This window comes from Zalophus californianus, chromosome 5 (genome assembly GCF_009762305.2).
Source record: "Zalophus californianus isolate mZalCal1 chromosome 5, mZalCal1.pri.v2, whole genome shotgun sequence".
NCBI lineage: Eukaryota > Metazoa > Chordata > Mammalia > Carnivora > Otariidae > Zalophus > Zalophus californianus.
The window spans coordinates 39,845,858-39,863,965 of NC_045599.1; the positions used below are offsets into that span (position 1 = coordinate 39,845,858).

Here is an 18,108-nt window from a genome sequence, read left to right on the forward strand (position 1 = left end):
AGGAGAAGTCAGTTGAGTTGCTGACATGATGGCATATTTGAGTTACGTATCAGAATCAGAGTTCATCAAAACAGAGCTTTTCATTTATAAAATGAGATAGAAGCCATACTAGTAACTGCCTATTTCAGGGCATGTTGATATGCTCGGTACCTTTTTCAGAGAAGCTCAGTCAGTTGTAAGTCTTCATCAGATAATGTCGATTGTGATGTCTTGAGGGCTGCGGCTATGTTGTGTTCTTCTCTGTTTTGAGGGTTTCACCTGGCACGCAGATGGTCCTATAAACGAGTAACAGAAGGTTGTAATGAACTGATGAGCAATGCTTTTTGCTAAAACACTTAACTAAAATGTTCAAGTTAAAGATAAATGGTTACAACTGAAAGAAGAAATTGTCTTAGTGTGAGTTTTTCAAGCCCACCCCCAAATACTAATAATATTTTTAGTAGTTCTTCTGTTTTTTAAGATTTTATTTATTTGAGAGAGAGAGAAAGAGAGCACAGCTCGGGGAGAGGCAGAGGGAGAGGCAGGCTCCCCACTGAACAGGGAGCCCAATGCAGGGCTCAATCCCAGGACTCTGGGATCATGACCTGAGCCAAAGGCAGATGCTTAACCTACTGAGCCACCCAGGCACCCCTATTTTTAGTAGTTCTTAATAATGACCTACAAAACTGCACCTTATATTGTGCCATCATGGTTCTTTGTTTCATGCATACGTGGACTGTTTCCCACATTTATCTGTAAGCTCTTTTTTTTTATTGTATTATGTTATGTTAATCACCATACATTACATCATTAGTTTTTGATGTAGTGTTCCACGATTCATTGTTTCCATATAACACCCAGTGCTCCATGTAGAACGTGCCCTCTTTAATACCCATCACCAGGCTAACCCATCCCCCTCCCCGCCTCCCCTCTAGAACCCTCAGTTTGTTTCTCAGAGTCCATAGTCTCTCATGGTTCGTCTCCCCCTCCAATTTCCCCTCTTTCATTTTTCCCTTCCTATTATCTTCATCTTTTTTTTAACATATAATGTATTATTTGTTTCAGAGGTACAGTCTGTGATTCAACAGTCTTACACAATTCACAGCGATCACCATAGCACATACCCTCCCCAATGTCTGTCACCCAGCCATCGCATGCCTCCTACCCACCACCACTCTAGTAACCCTCAGTTTGTTTCCTGAGATTAAGAATTCCTCTTATCAGAGAGATCATATAATACATGTCTTTCTCTGATTGACTTACTTTGCTCAGCATAACACCCTCCAGTTCCATCCACGTTGTTGCAAATGGCAAGATTTCATTCCTTTTGATGGCTGCATAATATTCCGTTGTTTGTGTGTGTGTATACACACACACACACACACACACACACATCTTTATCCATTCATCTGTCAATGGACATCTTGGCTCTTTCCACAGTTCAGCTATTGTGGACATTGCTGCTATAAACATCAGGGTGCATGTACCCCTTTGGATCCCTACATTTGTATCTTTGGGGTAAATACCCAGTAGTGCAATTGCTGGGTTGTACGGTAGCTCTATTTTCAACTTTTTGAGGAACCTCCATACTGTTCTCCAGAGTGGCTGCACCAGCTTGCATTCCCACCAACAGTGTAGGAGGGTTCCCCTTTCTCCGCATCCCCGCCAACATCTGTCGTTTCCTGACTTGTTAATTTTAGCCATTCTGACGGGTGTGAGGTGGTATCTCATTGAGGTTTTGATTTGGATTTCCCTGATGCCGAGCGATGTTGAGCACTTTTTCATGTGACTGTTGGCCATTTAGATGTCTTCTTTGGAAAAATGTCTGTTCATGTCTTCTGCCCATTTCCTGATTGGATCATTTGTTCTTTGGGTGTTGAGTTTGATAAGTTCTTTATAGATTTTGGATACTAGCCTTTTATCTGATATGTCATTTGCAAATATCTTCTCCCATTCTGTCAGTTGTCTTTTTGTTTTGTTGACTGTTTCTTTTGCTGTGCAAAAGCTTTTTATCCTTTTTTTTAAAAAAGATTTTATTTATTTATTTGACAGAGAGAGAGGGAACACAGCGAGAGAGGGAACACAAGCAGGGGGGAGTGGGAGAGGGAGAAGCAGGCTCCCTGCTCAGCAGGGAGCCTGATGCAGGGCTCAATCCCAGGACCCCGGGATCATGACCTGAGCCGAAGGCAGACGTTAATGACTGAGCCACCCAGGTGCCCCAAAAGCTTTTTATCCTGAAGTCCCAATAGTTCATTTTTGCCCTTGCTTCCCTTGTCTTTGGCGATGTTTCTAGGAAGAAGTTGCTGCGGCTGAGGTCGAAGAGGTTGCTGCCTGTGTTCTCCTTTAGGATTTTGATGGACTCCTGTCTCACATTTAGGTCTTTCAACCATTTGGAGTCTATTTTTGTGTGTGGTGTAAGGAAATGGTCCAGTTTCCTTCTTCTGCATGTGGCTGTCCAATTTTCCCAACACCATTTGTTGAAGAGACTGTCTTTTTTCCACTGGACATTCTTTCCTGCTTTGTCAAAGATGAGTTGACCATAGAGTTGAAGGTGCATTTCTGGGCTCTCTCTTCTGTTCCATTGATCTATGTGTCTGTTTTTGTGCCAGTGCCATACTGTCTTGATGATTACAGCTTTGTAATAGAGCTTGAAGTCTGGAATTGTGCTGCCACCAGCTTTACTTTTCTTTTTCAACATTCCTTTGACTATTCGGGGTCTTTTCTGGTTCCATACAAATTTTAGGATTATTCCATTTCTTTCAAAAAAGTTGATAGCATTTTGATAGGGATTGCATTAAGTGTGTAGATTGCTCTCGGTAGCATTGACATCTTCACATTTGTTCTTCCAATCCATGAGCATGGAACGTTTTTCCATTTCTTTGTGTCTTCCTCAATTTCTTTCATGACTATTTTATAGTTTTCTGAGTACAGATTCTTTGCCTCTTTGGTTAGATTTATTCCTAGGTATCTTATGGTTTTGGGTGCAATTGTAAGTGGGATCGACTCCTTAATTTCTCTTTCTTCTGTCTTATTGTTGGTTTATAGGAATGCCACTGATTTCTGTGCATTGATTTTATATCCTGCCACTTTACTGAATTCCTGTATGAGTTCTAGCAGTTTTGGGGTGGAGTCTTTTGGGTTTTCCACATAAAGTATCATAACATCTGCAAAGAGTGAGAGTTTGACTTCTTCTTTGCCAATTCAGATGCCTTTTTATTTCTTTTTGTTGTCTGATTGCTGTGGCTAGGACTTCTAATACTATGTTGAATAGCAGTGGTGATAGTGGACATCGCTGCCATGTTCCTGACCTTACGGGGAAAGCTCTCAGTTTTTCCCCATTGAGAATGATATTCGCTGTGGGTCTTTCATAGATGGTTTTTATGATATTGAGGTATGTACCCTCTATCCCTATACTCTGAAGAGTTTTGATCAAGAAAGGATGCTGTACTTTGTCAAATGCTTTCTCTTCATCTATTGAAAGGATCATATGGTTCTTGTTCTTTCTTTTATTAATGTATTGCATTACATTCATTTGCGGATGTTGAACCAACCTGGAAGCCCAGGAATAAATCCCACTTGGTCGTGATGAATAATCCTCTTAATGTACTGTTGGATCCTATTGGCTAGTATTTTGGTGAGAATTTTTGCATCCATGTTCATCAGGGATATTGGTCTATAATTCTCCGTTTTGATGGGGTCTTTGTCTGGTTTTGGGATCAAGGTAATGGTGGCTTCATAAAACGAGTTTGGAAGTTTTCCTTCCATTTCTATTTTTTGGAACAGTTTCAGAAGAATAGGTATTAATTCTTCTTTAAATGTTTGGTAGAATTCCCCTGGGAAGCCATCTGGCCCTGGGCTCTTGTTTGTTGGGAGATTTTTGATTACATCTTCAATTTCCTTAGTTATAGGTCTGTTCAGGTTTTCTATTTCTTCCTGGTTCAGTCTAGGAATGCATCCATTTCTTCCAGGTTATTTAATTTGCTGGCATACAGTTGCTTATAATCTGTTCTTGTAATTGTTTGTATTTCTTTGGTGTTGGTTGTGATCTCTCTCTTTCATTCATGATTTTGTTGATTTGGGTCATTTCTCTTTTCTTTTTGATCAGTCTGGCCAGGGGTTTATGAATCTTGTTAATTCTTTCAAAGAACCAGCTCCTAGTTTTGTTGATCCGTTCTACTGTTCGTTTCTATTTCACTGACTTCTGCTCTGATCTTTATTATTTCTCTTCTCCTGTTGGGTTTAGGCTTTATTTGCTGTTCTTTCTCCAGTTCCTTTAGGGGTAGAGTTAGGTTGTGTATTTGAGACCTTTCTTGTTTCTTGAGAAAGGCTTGTATTGCTATATACTTTCCTCTTAGGACTGCCTTTGCTGCATCCTGAAGATTTTGAACAGTTGTGTTTTCATTTTCATTGGTTTCCATGAATTTTTTTAATTCTTCTTTAATTTCCTGGTTGACCCATTCATTCTTTAGTAGGATGCTCTTTAGCCTCCATGTATTTGAGTTCTTTCCGACTTTCCTCTTGTGATTGAGTTCTAGCTTCAAAGTGTTGTGGTCTGAAAATATGCAGGGAATGATCCCAGGCTTTTGGTACCAGTTGAGACCTGATTTGTGACCTAGGATGTGATCTATTCTGGAGAATGTTTCATGGGCACTAGAGAAGAATGTGTATTCTGTTGCTCTGGGATGGAAGGTTCTGAATATATCTGTGAAGTCCATTTGGTCCAGTGTGTCATTTAAAGTCTTTATTTCCTTGTTGATCTTTTGCTTAGATGATCTGTCCATTTCAGTCAGGGGGGTGTTAAAGTCCCCCACTATTATTGTATTGTTGTCGATGTGTTTCTTCGCTTTTGTTATTAATTGGCTTATATAAGTGGCTGCTCCCATGTTAGGGGCATAGATATTTATAATTGTTAGATCTTCTTGTTGGATAGACCCTTTAAGTATGATATAGTGTCCTTCCTCATCTCTTATTATAGTCTTTGGTAAAAATCTAATTTGTCTGATATAAGGATTGCCACCCCAGCTTTCTTTTGGTGTCCATTAGCATGGTAAATGGTTTTCTACCCCCTCACTTTCAATCTGGAGGTGTCTTTGGGTCTAAAATGAGTCTCTTGCAGACAGCATATTGATGGGTCTTGTTTTTTTATCCAATCTGATACCTTGTATCTTTAGCCCATTTATGTTCAGGATAACTATTGAAAGCTATGAATTTAGTGCCATTGTATTGCCTGTAAGGTGACTGTTACTGTATATTGTCTGTGTTCCTTTCTGGTCTGTGTTACTTTTAGGCTCTTTCTTTGCTTAGAGGACCCCTTTCAATATTTCTTGTAGGGCTGGTTTTGTGTTTGCAAATTCCTTTAGTTTTTGTTTATCCTGGAACCTTTTTATCTCTCCTTCTATTTTCAATGACAGCCTATCTGGATATAGTATTCTTGGCTGCATATTTTTCTTGTTTAGTGCCCTGAATATATCATGCCGGTCCTTTCTGGCCTGCCAGGTCTCTGTGGATAGGTCTGTTGCCAGTCTAATGTTTCTACCATTGTATGTTCCAGATCTCTTGCCCCGAGCTGCTTTCAGGATTTTCTCTTTGTCTCTGAGACTCATAAATTTTACTATTAGATGTCGGGGTGTTGACCTATTTTTATTGATTTTGAGGGGGGTTCTCTGTCCCTCCTGGATTTTGATGCCTGTTTCCTTCCCCAAACTAGGGAAGTTCTCTGCTATAATTTGCTCCAATATACCTTCTGCTCCTCTCTCTCTTTCTTCTTCTTCTGGGATCCCAATCATTCTAATATTGTTTCATCTTATGGTATTATCTCTTGAATTCTGCCCTCCTGATACAGTCGTTGTTTCTCTCTCTTTTTCTCAGCTTCTTTATTTTCCATCATTTGGTCTTCTATATCACTAATTTCTCTTCTGCCTCATTTATTCTAGCAGTTAGAGCCTCCATTTTTGATTGCACCTCATTAATAGCCTTTTTGATTTCAACTTGGTTAGATTTTAGTTTTATTTCTCCAGAAATGGTTTCTCTAATATCTTCCATGCTTTTTTCAAGCCCAGCTAGTATCTTTAAAATCGTCATTCTGAACTCTAGTTCCAACATCTTACTAATGTCCGTATTGATTAGGTCCTTGGCAGTTGGTACTGCCTCTTGTTCTTTTTTTTTTTTTTTTTGAGGTGATTTTTTTCCATCTTGTCATTTTGTCCAGAGGAGAATAGATGAATGAGAGAACAAAATGTTAACAGGGTAACAACCCCAGAAAAATATACACTAAACAAATCAGAAGAGACCTGAAACCAGGGGAAAAGAAAGGGAAGAAAGAAAAAAGAAAAAAAGAAGAATATGATCAAATGTGATCAGGCTGGTGAATAGATCAGTGCCACACACTAGATTTTGGGCGTATTTTGGTCTGTTAGAAGAAACTGCCTCCCTAAATTTTATTTTATTATTTTATTTTATTTTTTAAAGATTTATTTATTTATTTGACAGAGAGAGACACAGCGAGAGAGGGAACACAAGCAGGGGCAGTGGGAGAGTGAGAAGCAGGCTTCCTGCAGAGCAGGGAGCCCAATGCGGGACTCAATCCCAGGACCCTGGGATCATGACCTGAGCCAAAGGCAGATGCTTAACTGACTGAGCCACTCAGGCGCCCCTGCCTCCCAAAATTTTAAAGAAAGAAAAGCTTATATATATACAAAAATAGGGGTAAATATGATTAAGGGATGGAATATGACTGTAAAGATGAAAATTATAAAAGATTTTATAAAAGGAATTGATAAGATAAAAAGCTGGTTGAAAAAAGAAAGAAGAGAAATAAAAAAAAGGGAGAATGTGATCAGGCAGATTAGAACAAAGCCATACACTAGAGATTTAGGGTATATTTTGGTCTCTTAGAAGAAACTGTATCCCAAAATTTTAAAGAGAGAACAACTTATATATATATATATATACCAAATATATATATATATATACCATATATATATATATATAAAAATAAGGTTAACTACTATGAAGGGATAGAATATGACTCTAAAAATGAAAAATAAAAAAGATTTTTAAAAAAGGGATTGATAAGATGTTGGTTGAAAAAGGGAAAATGAAAAATTTAAAAAAATAGAAAAAGAAAAAAAGAATATTAAAAAAATTAACTTTGAAAGACTAAAGAATCAGGGGGAAGAAAAGCCATGGATTCTATGTGCAGTATTCCCCTACCTCTGGAGTTCTGCAGTTCTCATTGATTGGTAAACTTGGTTTTGGCTGGCTGTTCTTGCTGATCTTGTGGGGGAGGGGCCTGTTGCCGTGGTTCCCAAATGTCTTTGCAGGAGGTGGAATTGCCCCGCACTTGCCAGGTCCGGGCTGAGTCATTTGCTCTGGTTTGCTCTTGGGAGCTTTTGTTCCCTGCAAGCTCTTGGTACAGCTTTGGAGGACAAGAGTGAAAATGGCAGCCTCCCAGTCTCTGCCCTGGAGGAGCCGAGAACTCGGGGGCCCCGCTCCTCAGTGCTCCCCCAGAGAAAAGCAGTCAATCACTCCTGTCTCCCCAGTGTCCGGCCGCACTCTGTGCTCACCGGCCTGGGACCGAGCGTTTCTATCTCTGGCACCCGACGCCGTGTGGAGTCTCCAAACCCAGCAGATCCCTGCGGTGCGCTCCCGCGCCGCTCCTCCCGGGGGGAGGAAGGGGAGTCTCCCCGGCTCTGCCGCTTGTTGGGTCCCTGCTGGAGGCGCAGTGGCCCGACTGGGCTGCGGATCATGGTTTATGGCCACCCCGAGCTGAGAGCCCGCGCCTGGGCTCGGTCTCTGCAGCCGGCTTCCCCGCTCCGATACCTGGGAGCTCTGCTGCACTCAGGCACCCCCGGTCTTTCTGTGACCCCGAGGGTCCTGAGACCACACTGTCCTGCGAGGGTTCCACCTCCCGCTTAGCCACTGGAGCGACGTCCCTCTGTGGAACCGACTTCTAAAAGGTCCGATTTTGTGCTCCGTGGCTCTATCACTTGCCAGAAGCGGCCGACGGAGGCCCCCTCCCCCGCCATCTATCCTCCCGAATATCACCTCGGAGTCACTTCTCCGCATGTCCTACCTTCCAGAAAGTGGTCGCTTTTCTGTTCAGAGTTGCTGCTATTCTTTTCTTCGATCTCCTGTTGAGTTCGTAGGTGTTCAGAATGGTTTGATCCCTATTCAGCTGAATTCCTGGGACCAGACGAAATCCAGGTCTCCTACTCCTCTGCCATCTTGCTCCGCCCCAGTCCTGTCTGTAAGCTCTTTGAGGGTAGATGCATGCATGCCAGGCTGTAAGGACGGGTACATAAAGGATGCTCACATGATACATACTTGTTAACTTGCTACATCTAGTGGCTCTGTATGGTAGGGAAGAAAGGTAGGTGGACACAGGAAAAGAAGTAATATCTAGAATAAGGATGGCAAATACCTGGCAAGATTCTCTCCCAAATTATACTCAGAGCAGGCATGCTAAATGATCATCGGTCTCTCGTCGAAGTACGAGAGTACTTCGATAAAGTACGATAAAAAATTCAGAGTGACTAGATGAGGAGAAACCTATTTACTATCCTTGATGTAGAGTTTGATCACTGACATTATACTGATAGCTCTGATTTTGCTTTACCTTGTTTGTCAAAAGTAGGTAAGAAGACAGTTAAACAAAACAAAAGCAAAAACCTATGAACAATGCAAGATAAAGTTTTAAAAAATGCAGCTTCTTTTATTTTTATATAAACTAAAACACCAGAGCTCATTGATTCCTATATTAAATACATAAATTATAAAATAACCATTCATAAAACTTTACATACAATAAATTGATTCCAATCTCTACGGTAATACATACAGTGCATGTACATGTTCAGTGTACTTCAGGGGATCATCCTGGTGAAACTCAGTCAATCTATATTTTTCTTCCATTAATAAACAAGCACTGAACCAATAGATCGAGTCATACTAATGAGATGGAGATAAAGAACCCCAAATGAGGCAGTTGATTTGTGAAAGCTCTGAGAAATTGGTCCCCTGGCTACATGAGCACAGTAGGGTTCGGGGAACTATGTATTCAAATACATAAGCTCTCTTCTTGAGTCCCCATAGAGTTGGATCTCGATGGTTAAAACATGCATGAACCCTTATTGGAATGAAATTTCTAGCTGATAAAATTATGGTACTTTTGGGTCATATTAATACTGTAGATTGTACTGGACTTTCTGTTGCTCTTCCTAGAAAACCACTGGCAACACTACCAGGCTGGTTTATTGGGCTGGGTAATTGGAAACCAATGAGCAGTTCTTTGCCTCAGTCAACAACAGGGAATTGTGGTAGTGAACAGAAGGTAGGGGAGGAGGGAGAAGAGGCAGGGAAGGAGGAGAAGAGCACAGACACCAGATGCTAACCAAAAATATGAGTTACCTAGCAGCATAGAAAAACCCCCTTCCTTAAGTCCTCAATACTAGGACAGAAGTACACGTTAAGTAAGCGCTCACACCATCACCTATGTACAGAATATATATGTTTCTATATGTACATTACATATTTATAAAAGTGTTTGGATTTTGATCTGTCTTGTTGTAGGACGTTACTGTAGTGAATGGGGGAAAATAGGCACATTTTGTGAGATGTCAATCAAATCTAAGTGATTGCTGTTATTGATGGATGCTGGGGATGTGCTTTTGGGAAATTGCATTACCCACACTCGAGCAAGTTTGTAGAGTCTTGATTGTAGGCAAAATTGGACTCAAAGTTGTTTATCTACACCACTTCCATCCTATAGAACTTTGATATATAACAAGGATGGAAATAAAAGCATGGGTGCAAAGACCTCAATGCAAAAACAGGGACCTTTACCCAATCAGTCACTGCCGCCTCTGAGCACGATACACTAGGTTGAATATAGCAAATTATAATCTATTTTTGCCACATTACTCCTTGGAGTATATCTTTAGTAACTTGATTAAACACTGGACTTGGACTTTCAAAAAGAGAAGGTTTATTTAGGAAGAACCAAATTAAAGGCAGCAAAGGAATGTGAATCTTCTTTACCCAGTACTGAAATGGAATTAGAGGATCAACTCCAGCTTCTATTATTTATGAATCCTCTCACCAATACACCTGAAATTCAGTCTCAAGGTAATATATAGAGGTGACAAGGCAGTTGAACGGAATGGAAGCTTTTGTCCTTTAAGACATTGTGACGTACTTTTTTCCCTTTAGAAAGAAGTCATAAGGAGGGGCTTGAGCCCATCCTGGAAGTATTAGCTCATGACATAAAGTCATCTAAGATTTGCTTTGATTACTGATCTCTCAGAAGTTATATTGAACTTTTTCAATATAGTAGATAAATGTATATGTGTATATATATACACACATACATAATATATAGTGTCACTCTGACAGATCAAAAAATGTAATTAAGTATTTAGAAAATGTCTATGCTGTCCATCTACTTTGATGTAACATAACACACATGATCCAATTATTTAAACATCAACACAAAACTGATAAATATCATTTTTACAGTTCCCATGAAAACCTAGGCAGTTTTTCAAACATTTCATTTTGAAACATTGAATTTATGAATTACATTGAAGACATTAAACATGTGAATTATGCAATGGGTTTACAGAAAAAGTTGACAATAAATAGGCAAAAGGAATGTTTACCAAAGATTTATTATAAACAAAAATTTAGTTGAAATAAAATACTGTAGCAAAAATTATTTGGCAAAACTTTATTTCTTCCATTAGAGTAGAGAACAAATGTCCCCTTTCTACTTCAGTGATAACCCATGAGCCCTCTATATCATGTCTATCCTACTGAAGAGCCAGGCCACCTATGTGAACAGTTACTTGTGAGTGGAAGAAAAATCAAAGCAAAATTTATTCTTCCACCCCTAAAACCTTACTATTGGCAATAATTTCATTTATATGACATGGGTTAAAAGCACATCAAAAAAAAAAAAAGCACATCAAAATGTGCTTATTTTCAGCACATTCTAGTGTTTCCTAAAATAAAATTTAGGTGGCATTAAAGAAAAAGGGTTTGACAGTCAATTTAGTAACAGAGGCTTTCTAGTATGATAGCCAAGTATAGTTTTTGATTTTGTTCTTCCTTCCTCATGAAAATTTTCCTGTCCTGAATAACTATCCAAATTGGGGCTTTCATTTTTATGTCAAACTGTTCTTTAATATCATCAGTTATATTTATTTTCCAAGAGGTGAATACTTCAATAAGAAAAAATTAAGTAAAGGAACCCTGAAGAATGTTGTTCTGACCACTACTAACTCATTGGCCAAATGTGTCCGGATAGTTCAGATGCAGAAATTAAAGATCAGAATGGTAAAAACTTTTTACCAAATTAAAGATCACAGTACTCTCTGTAAGAAGTGGGGCCACATTCAACCTCTACATTACTCATGAGACACATTTTGCTCTTGCTGAACATCATATGCAAGGGAAGAATTCATTTAAAAATGATTCATTTCTGTGGATCCATGAGTGAAACATATCTTTACAATTTTGTTGATGTTTTTATAATTGTTGAAATGAATAATAGAGATGTACTTATCAAAAAATATTTAGCCTCATCCAATGGTATGTTAATTTTGAGGATCAGGGTAAGACTTGGTAAAAATATACCCTTTTAGCCTAAAATCTAGAGAACTTTGCTCATGTTCTGAAGGTTGAACAAAAAGTACGAATCCCTCCTTTTTGCATTCGCCCTAAACACATCTAAAGCGGCTTAGATGGTCATCCTATCTGTATTGCTCTTGTGTGATTTTGTATGTGTGTGATACAATCAGATCTATAGCAGATAAGGTACATGATCAAACCACACTGTTTTTACAAATGTTTCTAGTCATTTAAATCAAAGTCAGTGTTTGGGTATAAAATTTAGCATACAAGTTTCTTGGTGGAAAAAGCAAGATGAAGAGAAGGAAAGCAGGTTTGCTATAGCAGATGGAGTATGAATTTGCTCAGATGGACTCTGGAATGACCAATAAAGAGCAGAAGAGAAAAGTCAAAGAGGGAAGAATAATTGGTCCTCTTCCCTGTACTCTTGAGATTGGAAAGGGTTGGGTCACAGACTGCAGTGGCGCCTTCTTTGACATTGCCTGCACAATGAATGTGTTCCTCATACTGAGTAAAGAAATGACCCAGTTGAATAAAGAATCCAGTGGGATAATTATTTTGTATATTTCCAGTAGGACCCATTACTGTCCATCTCCCCGAAATGAAAGGGGTGATGAGACTAATCATGTGATACTATGCATAGACTCCACACCTTAATTTCAGAGTTGGCTCTCCTACAATATAAGTGTTGTTTCATATCATGGCATGCATGTGCAGTAAGGAGAGCTAGGAGATGCTTATCAGTGAAGTGACGTTCTTCTGTCTTGTTCAAAAGCATGAGATGATATATTTACTATAGGTTATTAGAGATCCTGGCTCTGGATCTCCCAACCCTTATTGCTAGCAATATCCCAGGTAGTTCGATGGTAAAGCTTCAGTGCTGCGGGGCTGAGATTTAACCAAACTGAAGCACTATTTTATCACATGGGGGACTCTTTCTCGACAATACAAGAAAGTTGAATAATATAGCAGTCATCATTTTACAAAGCACTTTGTGCTACTTTAAGCACCTCTTGTTCCAGAGTTGCAAAAGCAAACAAACAAAAAACCTTTATGAAAAAGCATTTAACCTCATTTTGCAGATGAGGAGACTGAGGCACAGAGAGGTTAAGTGACTGGGCCAAAGACACAAGGGTCAGCAGTAAAGAGAAGGACAAAACGTGAGACCCCAGCATTCTAGGTTTCCTTGCCTGTTCTTCAGTTCCTGCTCTGGCTTGGAAAATGCCAGGGCTAAAAACCAAACCATAAGATACGGAACTCACGTATGGAAGGATTTGCGTAGCATTTTGTAGGAGTTTCTGGCTCCCTACACACATTCTTTATGCATGGGAAATCTAGCCCTGTAAATAAAACCTTGACAATTTGAAAAATTGAGGCTGTTTTGTTATCTACAGTAAATGAGGTGTAAAATTTGCTTTTCAGGAACATTTATTGGCCCTCAGAGCTGAATCCAAGACTCAGTATTACATAACTTAGGAAAAGTACCAGTCTTCTACTCGTCTCTGGTAGAAAACGACCTTATTGGTAATGTATGTTACTTCTATATAAAAAAAGTAGAGCTATTTTTTTGCTGTCAAAATGTCACATTTTCTTCTGGGGGAAAAAATGTTATCAGTCTAAACGACAAGAGGTCAGAATGCTCTGGGCCTATCAGGATACTTTAAAAAATCATAATTGTGTTGAATATTCACATCTCTGTGGCAAACTCAACTGTTGGTAGAAGTTTACTTTTCACCTCTATTGTGTTTTTATTCAAATCATATAACATATTTATTTGCAGGCAATTTTAAGCAGCCATTTGAAAACCAGTATTTTGGAAACGGATTCAGAGATGCTCTCGGGCCCACGTTCCCTAGAGATGTTAGCATTCTAAACAGAACCAAGTCAGGGAGCTTGTGATTTAGAGCATCATCTTCTTAATTTTCAGTAGGACCGAGATCAGTCTGTTCATGGAGGAAGACAGACGTGACAGAAGGCCAAGGCAGCATCACATCTGCTTTTATTTCTTATGTTACATTCGCCTAGGTCCTCCGCCTTGTTGCCGGTTTCCTCAGGGGTCACTGTGATCTGCTTCTCCTCTGTCATCCGTGGAATGCATCCCACAAACCCCACCTCTTGCAGGAAAACAAACGGGAGGCTGCTTTCCTTCCCATTCACATCGCAGACATCTCTGTTCCTGAGTTTTAAACAACAATAAAGACAAAAAGCAAATCCCTGTAGTAAGAAACCAGACTTTTCAAATGAAACATTTTATTGTAAATAGCTCCTCATGGGTATTCCTCGTGCTTCATTCCCCACCCACCCTTGTTTTTTCGTTTGTTTTGATTTTTGAAAATGTTTATTTCAAGGACTCCTGTTTCCATGGGGTGTGGTGTTACGTTAAAATGATCCCCCTGCACAGCAGGGGGAGAATGTTTCTTTGTAACTTTGGTTCCATGCCCAAGACACATCTTTCCTTGATCTGCTGAAACTGTTTCCATTGCTGAACTTTTTCTTTACACAATATACGTCTATAGTTCTTTTCTTCTGGTTTGACATATACATGTTTCATTAAATGCAGCATATATTGTAGATTTTCAACAGGGTCATGTGGGAACTGTCAAGTAAGAAACCTTGAATAATGGCTTTAAAATACACAGCTGTAGTCCTGGCTACAGGGTAGTTCTTAGTTTTGATCTCCCTCTCACTGTTGTAAACATTTCTGCCATCTTTGAAGGTCTAGAAGCATTTGCCTTTCTGGGGTCTTATCCGTGTTTTCGGTTACTCTGTAAAATAGAGAGAAACATTTTAAATCATCATTTCTGTCATTAGCTGAAACAGGAAAAAACTTTTTTTAAAGAAAAAAAATTATTCTTTACCACCTCTTTGGGCTCTACGATCTAATCCAAGTTACATAAATGAAGTCTCAAAGCGTAATTAATTTTAAGTGAGAAAAGAGAATGGTCTATTTCAAGGGTTAGATAGGCACAAAAAGTGATGAACAGGTCTTATTTCATAATAAGCAGCCTGACGTATTAGCAGTTATCACTGGCCTTTTCTTCTAGGGCCTTCCAAGACAATACCTTAGAAGCTCAAATGAACAATCATACCCTCAGATATAAATATAAGATTATTTTAAAAGCAGGTCTGTCTATGCCCTTCAGTGACTTACTTTTATGTCATACTTCCTCCTCAACACTTGTATCCAGTGGCAGGTGGTCTCCACCCTGAGGTCCTGACCTGGGGATGCCCTGCGAATTATGCCATACAGGTTTCTTAATTGGCTCCAGAGATGTTCTTGAAAAGGTACTTCCCCGGACTATACCAGTTAGGACTCCTAGCCCTATTCCTCTTTAAGTCTCTGTGTCTGTGTTTTCACTTGGTTAGAAGTTAAGGATGTAATACCCTCTTCCCGCAAAAAGCCAGCGATGGCACAAAGGACGAGCTATCATGCGCTGCTCAAAGACATGGCCTTTAGAGCCTGAATGACATGGATGGAGAAAACTGGGATTTCCATTTTCTCACTGTATGTCCAAGGACAAGTTATTTCAATTCTCTAAGCCTTCATTTCTCCACCTGTAAAACAAAAATACTAATTCTGTATCAGGACTTTACTGGTGCCCCAGAAATAGTGATCAAGATCCGAAGTGGTGGGAGGCAATGCAATCAGTACCCCAGGAAAGTTTCCAGTCCACCAACCAGAGGCAAATGAAAGATTCAAAAGAATTCCTGCCATAAGCGCCAGTCAGAAATATTTGGAATTCATATTTGCAGAGCCACTTTGTGCCTAGAGACTAGATTAGACGTGAATGAAAGAGTGATAGGGCCCCAGAGGAGGACCGGTGGGAAGTACAGTGGGTAGGATGTAGGAGGGAGAGACTGTTGGTACCCGCACAAATGGGACTCACATTCTAGTGCTCAAACACAGAGCAATGCTCACCTATTGCAGATCTTCCTCTGTCTATCGGGGCAGAGACCTAGAGAGGGATGGCGGGGTAGAGACAGGGGCGGGAACTTCCTTCCCAGCAAGATGCTCTGGCTGGGAGCACCAATGCTGAGATCCAGAGTCGCAGTGGAAGAGCTCGGGTCTCAGCCAGTCAGGGAATACTGCTGTGGGCACACCCTGCACAGCTTCTGAAGAACTCACACATATGTTCCCCCAAATGGCCGGTCTTTCATCAGCTCTCATAGAAAGGACATCAAGAACTGGTAACAGCCAGAGAAACAGCATCAGCCACCAGGGAGAGAGTCACAACCACTGTCAATGCAGTTGAGAGGCATGTACCCTTTTCCCTCTACCTCTTCCCTGCCCTCCAAGAGAACTGAGCTTTGAAGAGCGAAGAGGGAGAGATCTCTTAGAGCCAGATCATGAACCTGCCCTACACCTGGGGTAGGGAAGAAAAGAGATTAGACAGAATCTGAGGTTGAATTTTAAAACTGAGCTAGACTTTCAAGAACTGAAAAACTGGGGAACCAGCTTAAGATTTATTAAAGAGGAAGAGCGGAAAATTAGAACCTGAATGAAAGCCATGTTTTGAGAAAAACAGATTGTGTTCATGTTAGCATCCCACTGAGATGAGAGCCCCAAACAACTAGTTACAACTGTAATACTCCCATATTCCCTGGTAGAGAAGAGAATTTATCTTAATGTATATAAAAGATACTTTAAGGTGTGGGTGTATATATAGACATATAAATACATACAGTGTACGTGTGCTTGTATGGATAAAATAAATAAGTAAACACAGGAAGTCTTTTGCTTGCAAACTTTCAATTTATACATTTTCAGAGATAAATCTTAAATTCTGTTTCAAAGCACATAGGCATCATTTCTGCCTGTCACAACTGAGATAAAGCCCATCATTTGAGTAAAACAACACTGGTTTAAAAAAAAACAAAAACAAATGGATGTATAGGCAGTCTCCCAGAATATCAAATTTCTGTACATTGAATATCTGTAAAGGAACTTGGGGCAGAGCCACATTTATTCAAACGGGCATTCTGAATAACTGAAGCCCCATCCAATGGGCCACCATCGATGATCAATGTTCAGTGAATCAAAGGTCAGTACACTATAACTAAAACTGTAGAGAATATACATTCATCTTTGATTGACAAGGCCCTTGGGACAGGACAGAACCTCAGGGATTCCTATGAGTGGGTTGCTTAATGTCACTGAGCTTTAGTTTCCTCCTCTGTCAAATAGCGATTGCAGCTACCATTTCTGAGTTTACTACATGTCACCAGACCGAAAGCGAATGAGCACAGTGATGTCACTTCTGACTTGTGACTCTAGTATCCAAGTACCTGCCACACTGCCCGGTTCATAGATGACACTTAGCTAATATGAGTTGGGTTCAATGGACAGAGTACTTATGTTCACTACTCTTTAGGGTTTTCTAACTGCTAGAAGTTAGTTTAGATCCTTTATGGGCCACATATTTAGAGGCATATTGATTCACAAACTGTAGCTACCTCCTAATCCCCAGTTATCATAAATAACTCTGTAAAGGGTACCATGACCCAACCAACTGTACCATCCAGACCCCTAGGGGCCTTCCTGACACCTTTCATTTCGTCAACCCTCATATGCAATTTATCATATAGTAAAATATTCAATAAAGTGTAGCTCCTATTATTACCTCCATCCTACCGATGAGGAAACCGACCCTGTTAGGCAGTCGGCCTAGGAGAATCCTAGTGGGAAAGACAGATAATAGTGAATGAAACATAACTGAAGTCAGAGGGTCAGAGGAGGCTTCCCTGAGTCCCTGATTTTACACTGAAATGGGTAGGACAAATGGATATTAACTAGTTGGATGGTTGTGTGGGAAATGTGGTCAAAGTAGATAGCAGCACAGCTCATAAAATGCATGATCCAAGACAGAATGTTTAGTATGTCCTAGGAACTTGGCTTTTAATGATTCTTTCTACATGCCAGGTACTATACTGGTTGCTTTACTTATACAATGTCACTTAATCCCTAGAAAAATAGTAGATGCTATTACTTGCTAGTTTTTTATATTGATATTAATATTTATAGAGGTATAATAGTATCTATTTTGTAGGATCTCTCTAACTATTAAATAAAATAATAGATACGAAATGCAATTGTTCAACCACAAAACAGATGTCTTCTTTCTCTTCTTTACCATAATATCATAACTATCATTAAGAAGTATTTATGGAATGTCAAACACAAGCTTGGCACTATCTGGGTATTTGGGTTACAGGATGAAGAAAACATGTACAGTCCTGACCCTTGTGATATACACAATGAGGAATACAGGCATTAATTAACAAAAACAACAACCAAAACAACCCAAATGCATGTAAAATTTGGCCGGGAGTGAAATCAAGGAAGACTTGCCTGTGGGAGTCATACATGAGCTGGGATCTGAAGGATGCGTGCGTAGGTGTTTGCTAGATAAAGTAGGGCTAAAAGCACCGTGTGCACAAGGACTGTGTGGGCAAACCCCTGCAGTAGGCAGAAGGGACTAAGGCTCATCAAAGGAGCTTCTA

The 18,108-nt window shown here is 39.8% G+C and overlaps 1 protein-coding gene across 3 annotated transcripts in view; it reads right to left on the bottom strand.

Annotated features, from left to right (window-relative positions):
- Positions 1 to 8,727: 8,727 nt before the first annotated feature.
- JAKMIP2 (janus kinase and microtubule interacting protein 2) overlaps positions 8,728 to 18,108 on the bottom strand; it is a 163,046-nt gene continuing 153,665 nt past the window's right edge. For all 3 annotated transcript variants that reach the window (XM_027606594.2, XM_027606593.2, XM_027606588.2), the window contains one exon: positions 8,728 to 14,372. Coding sequence is in view for 1 of the 3 variants with exons in the window: in XM_027606593.2 (XP_027462394.1) it covers positions 14,352 to 14,372 (21 nt within the window). In the remaining 2 variants the exon portion in view is untranslated. The remainder of the gene's footprint in view (positions 14,373 to 18,108) is intronic.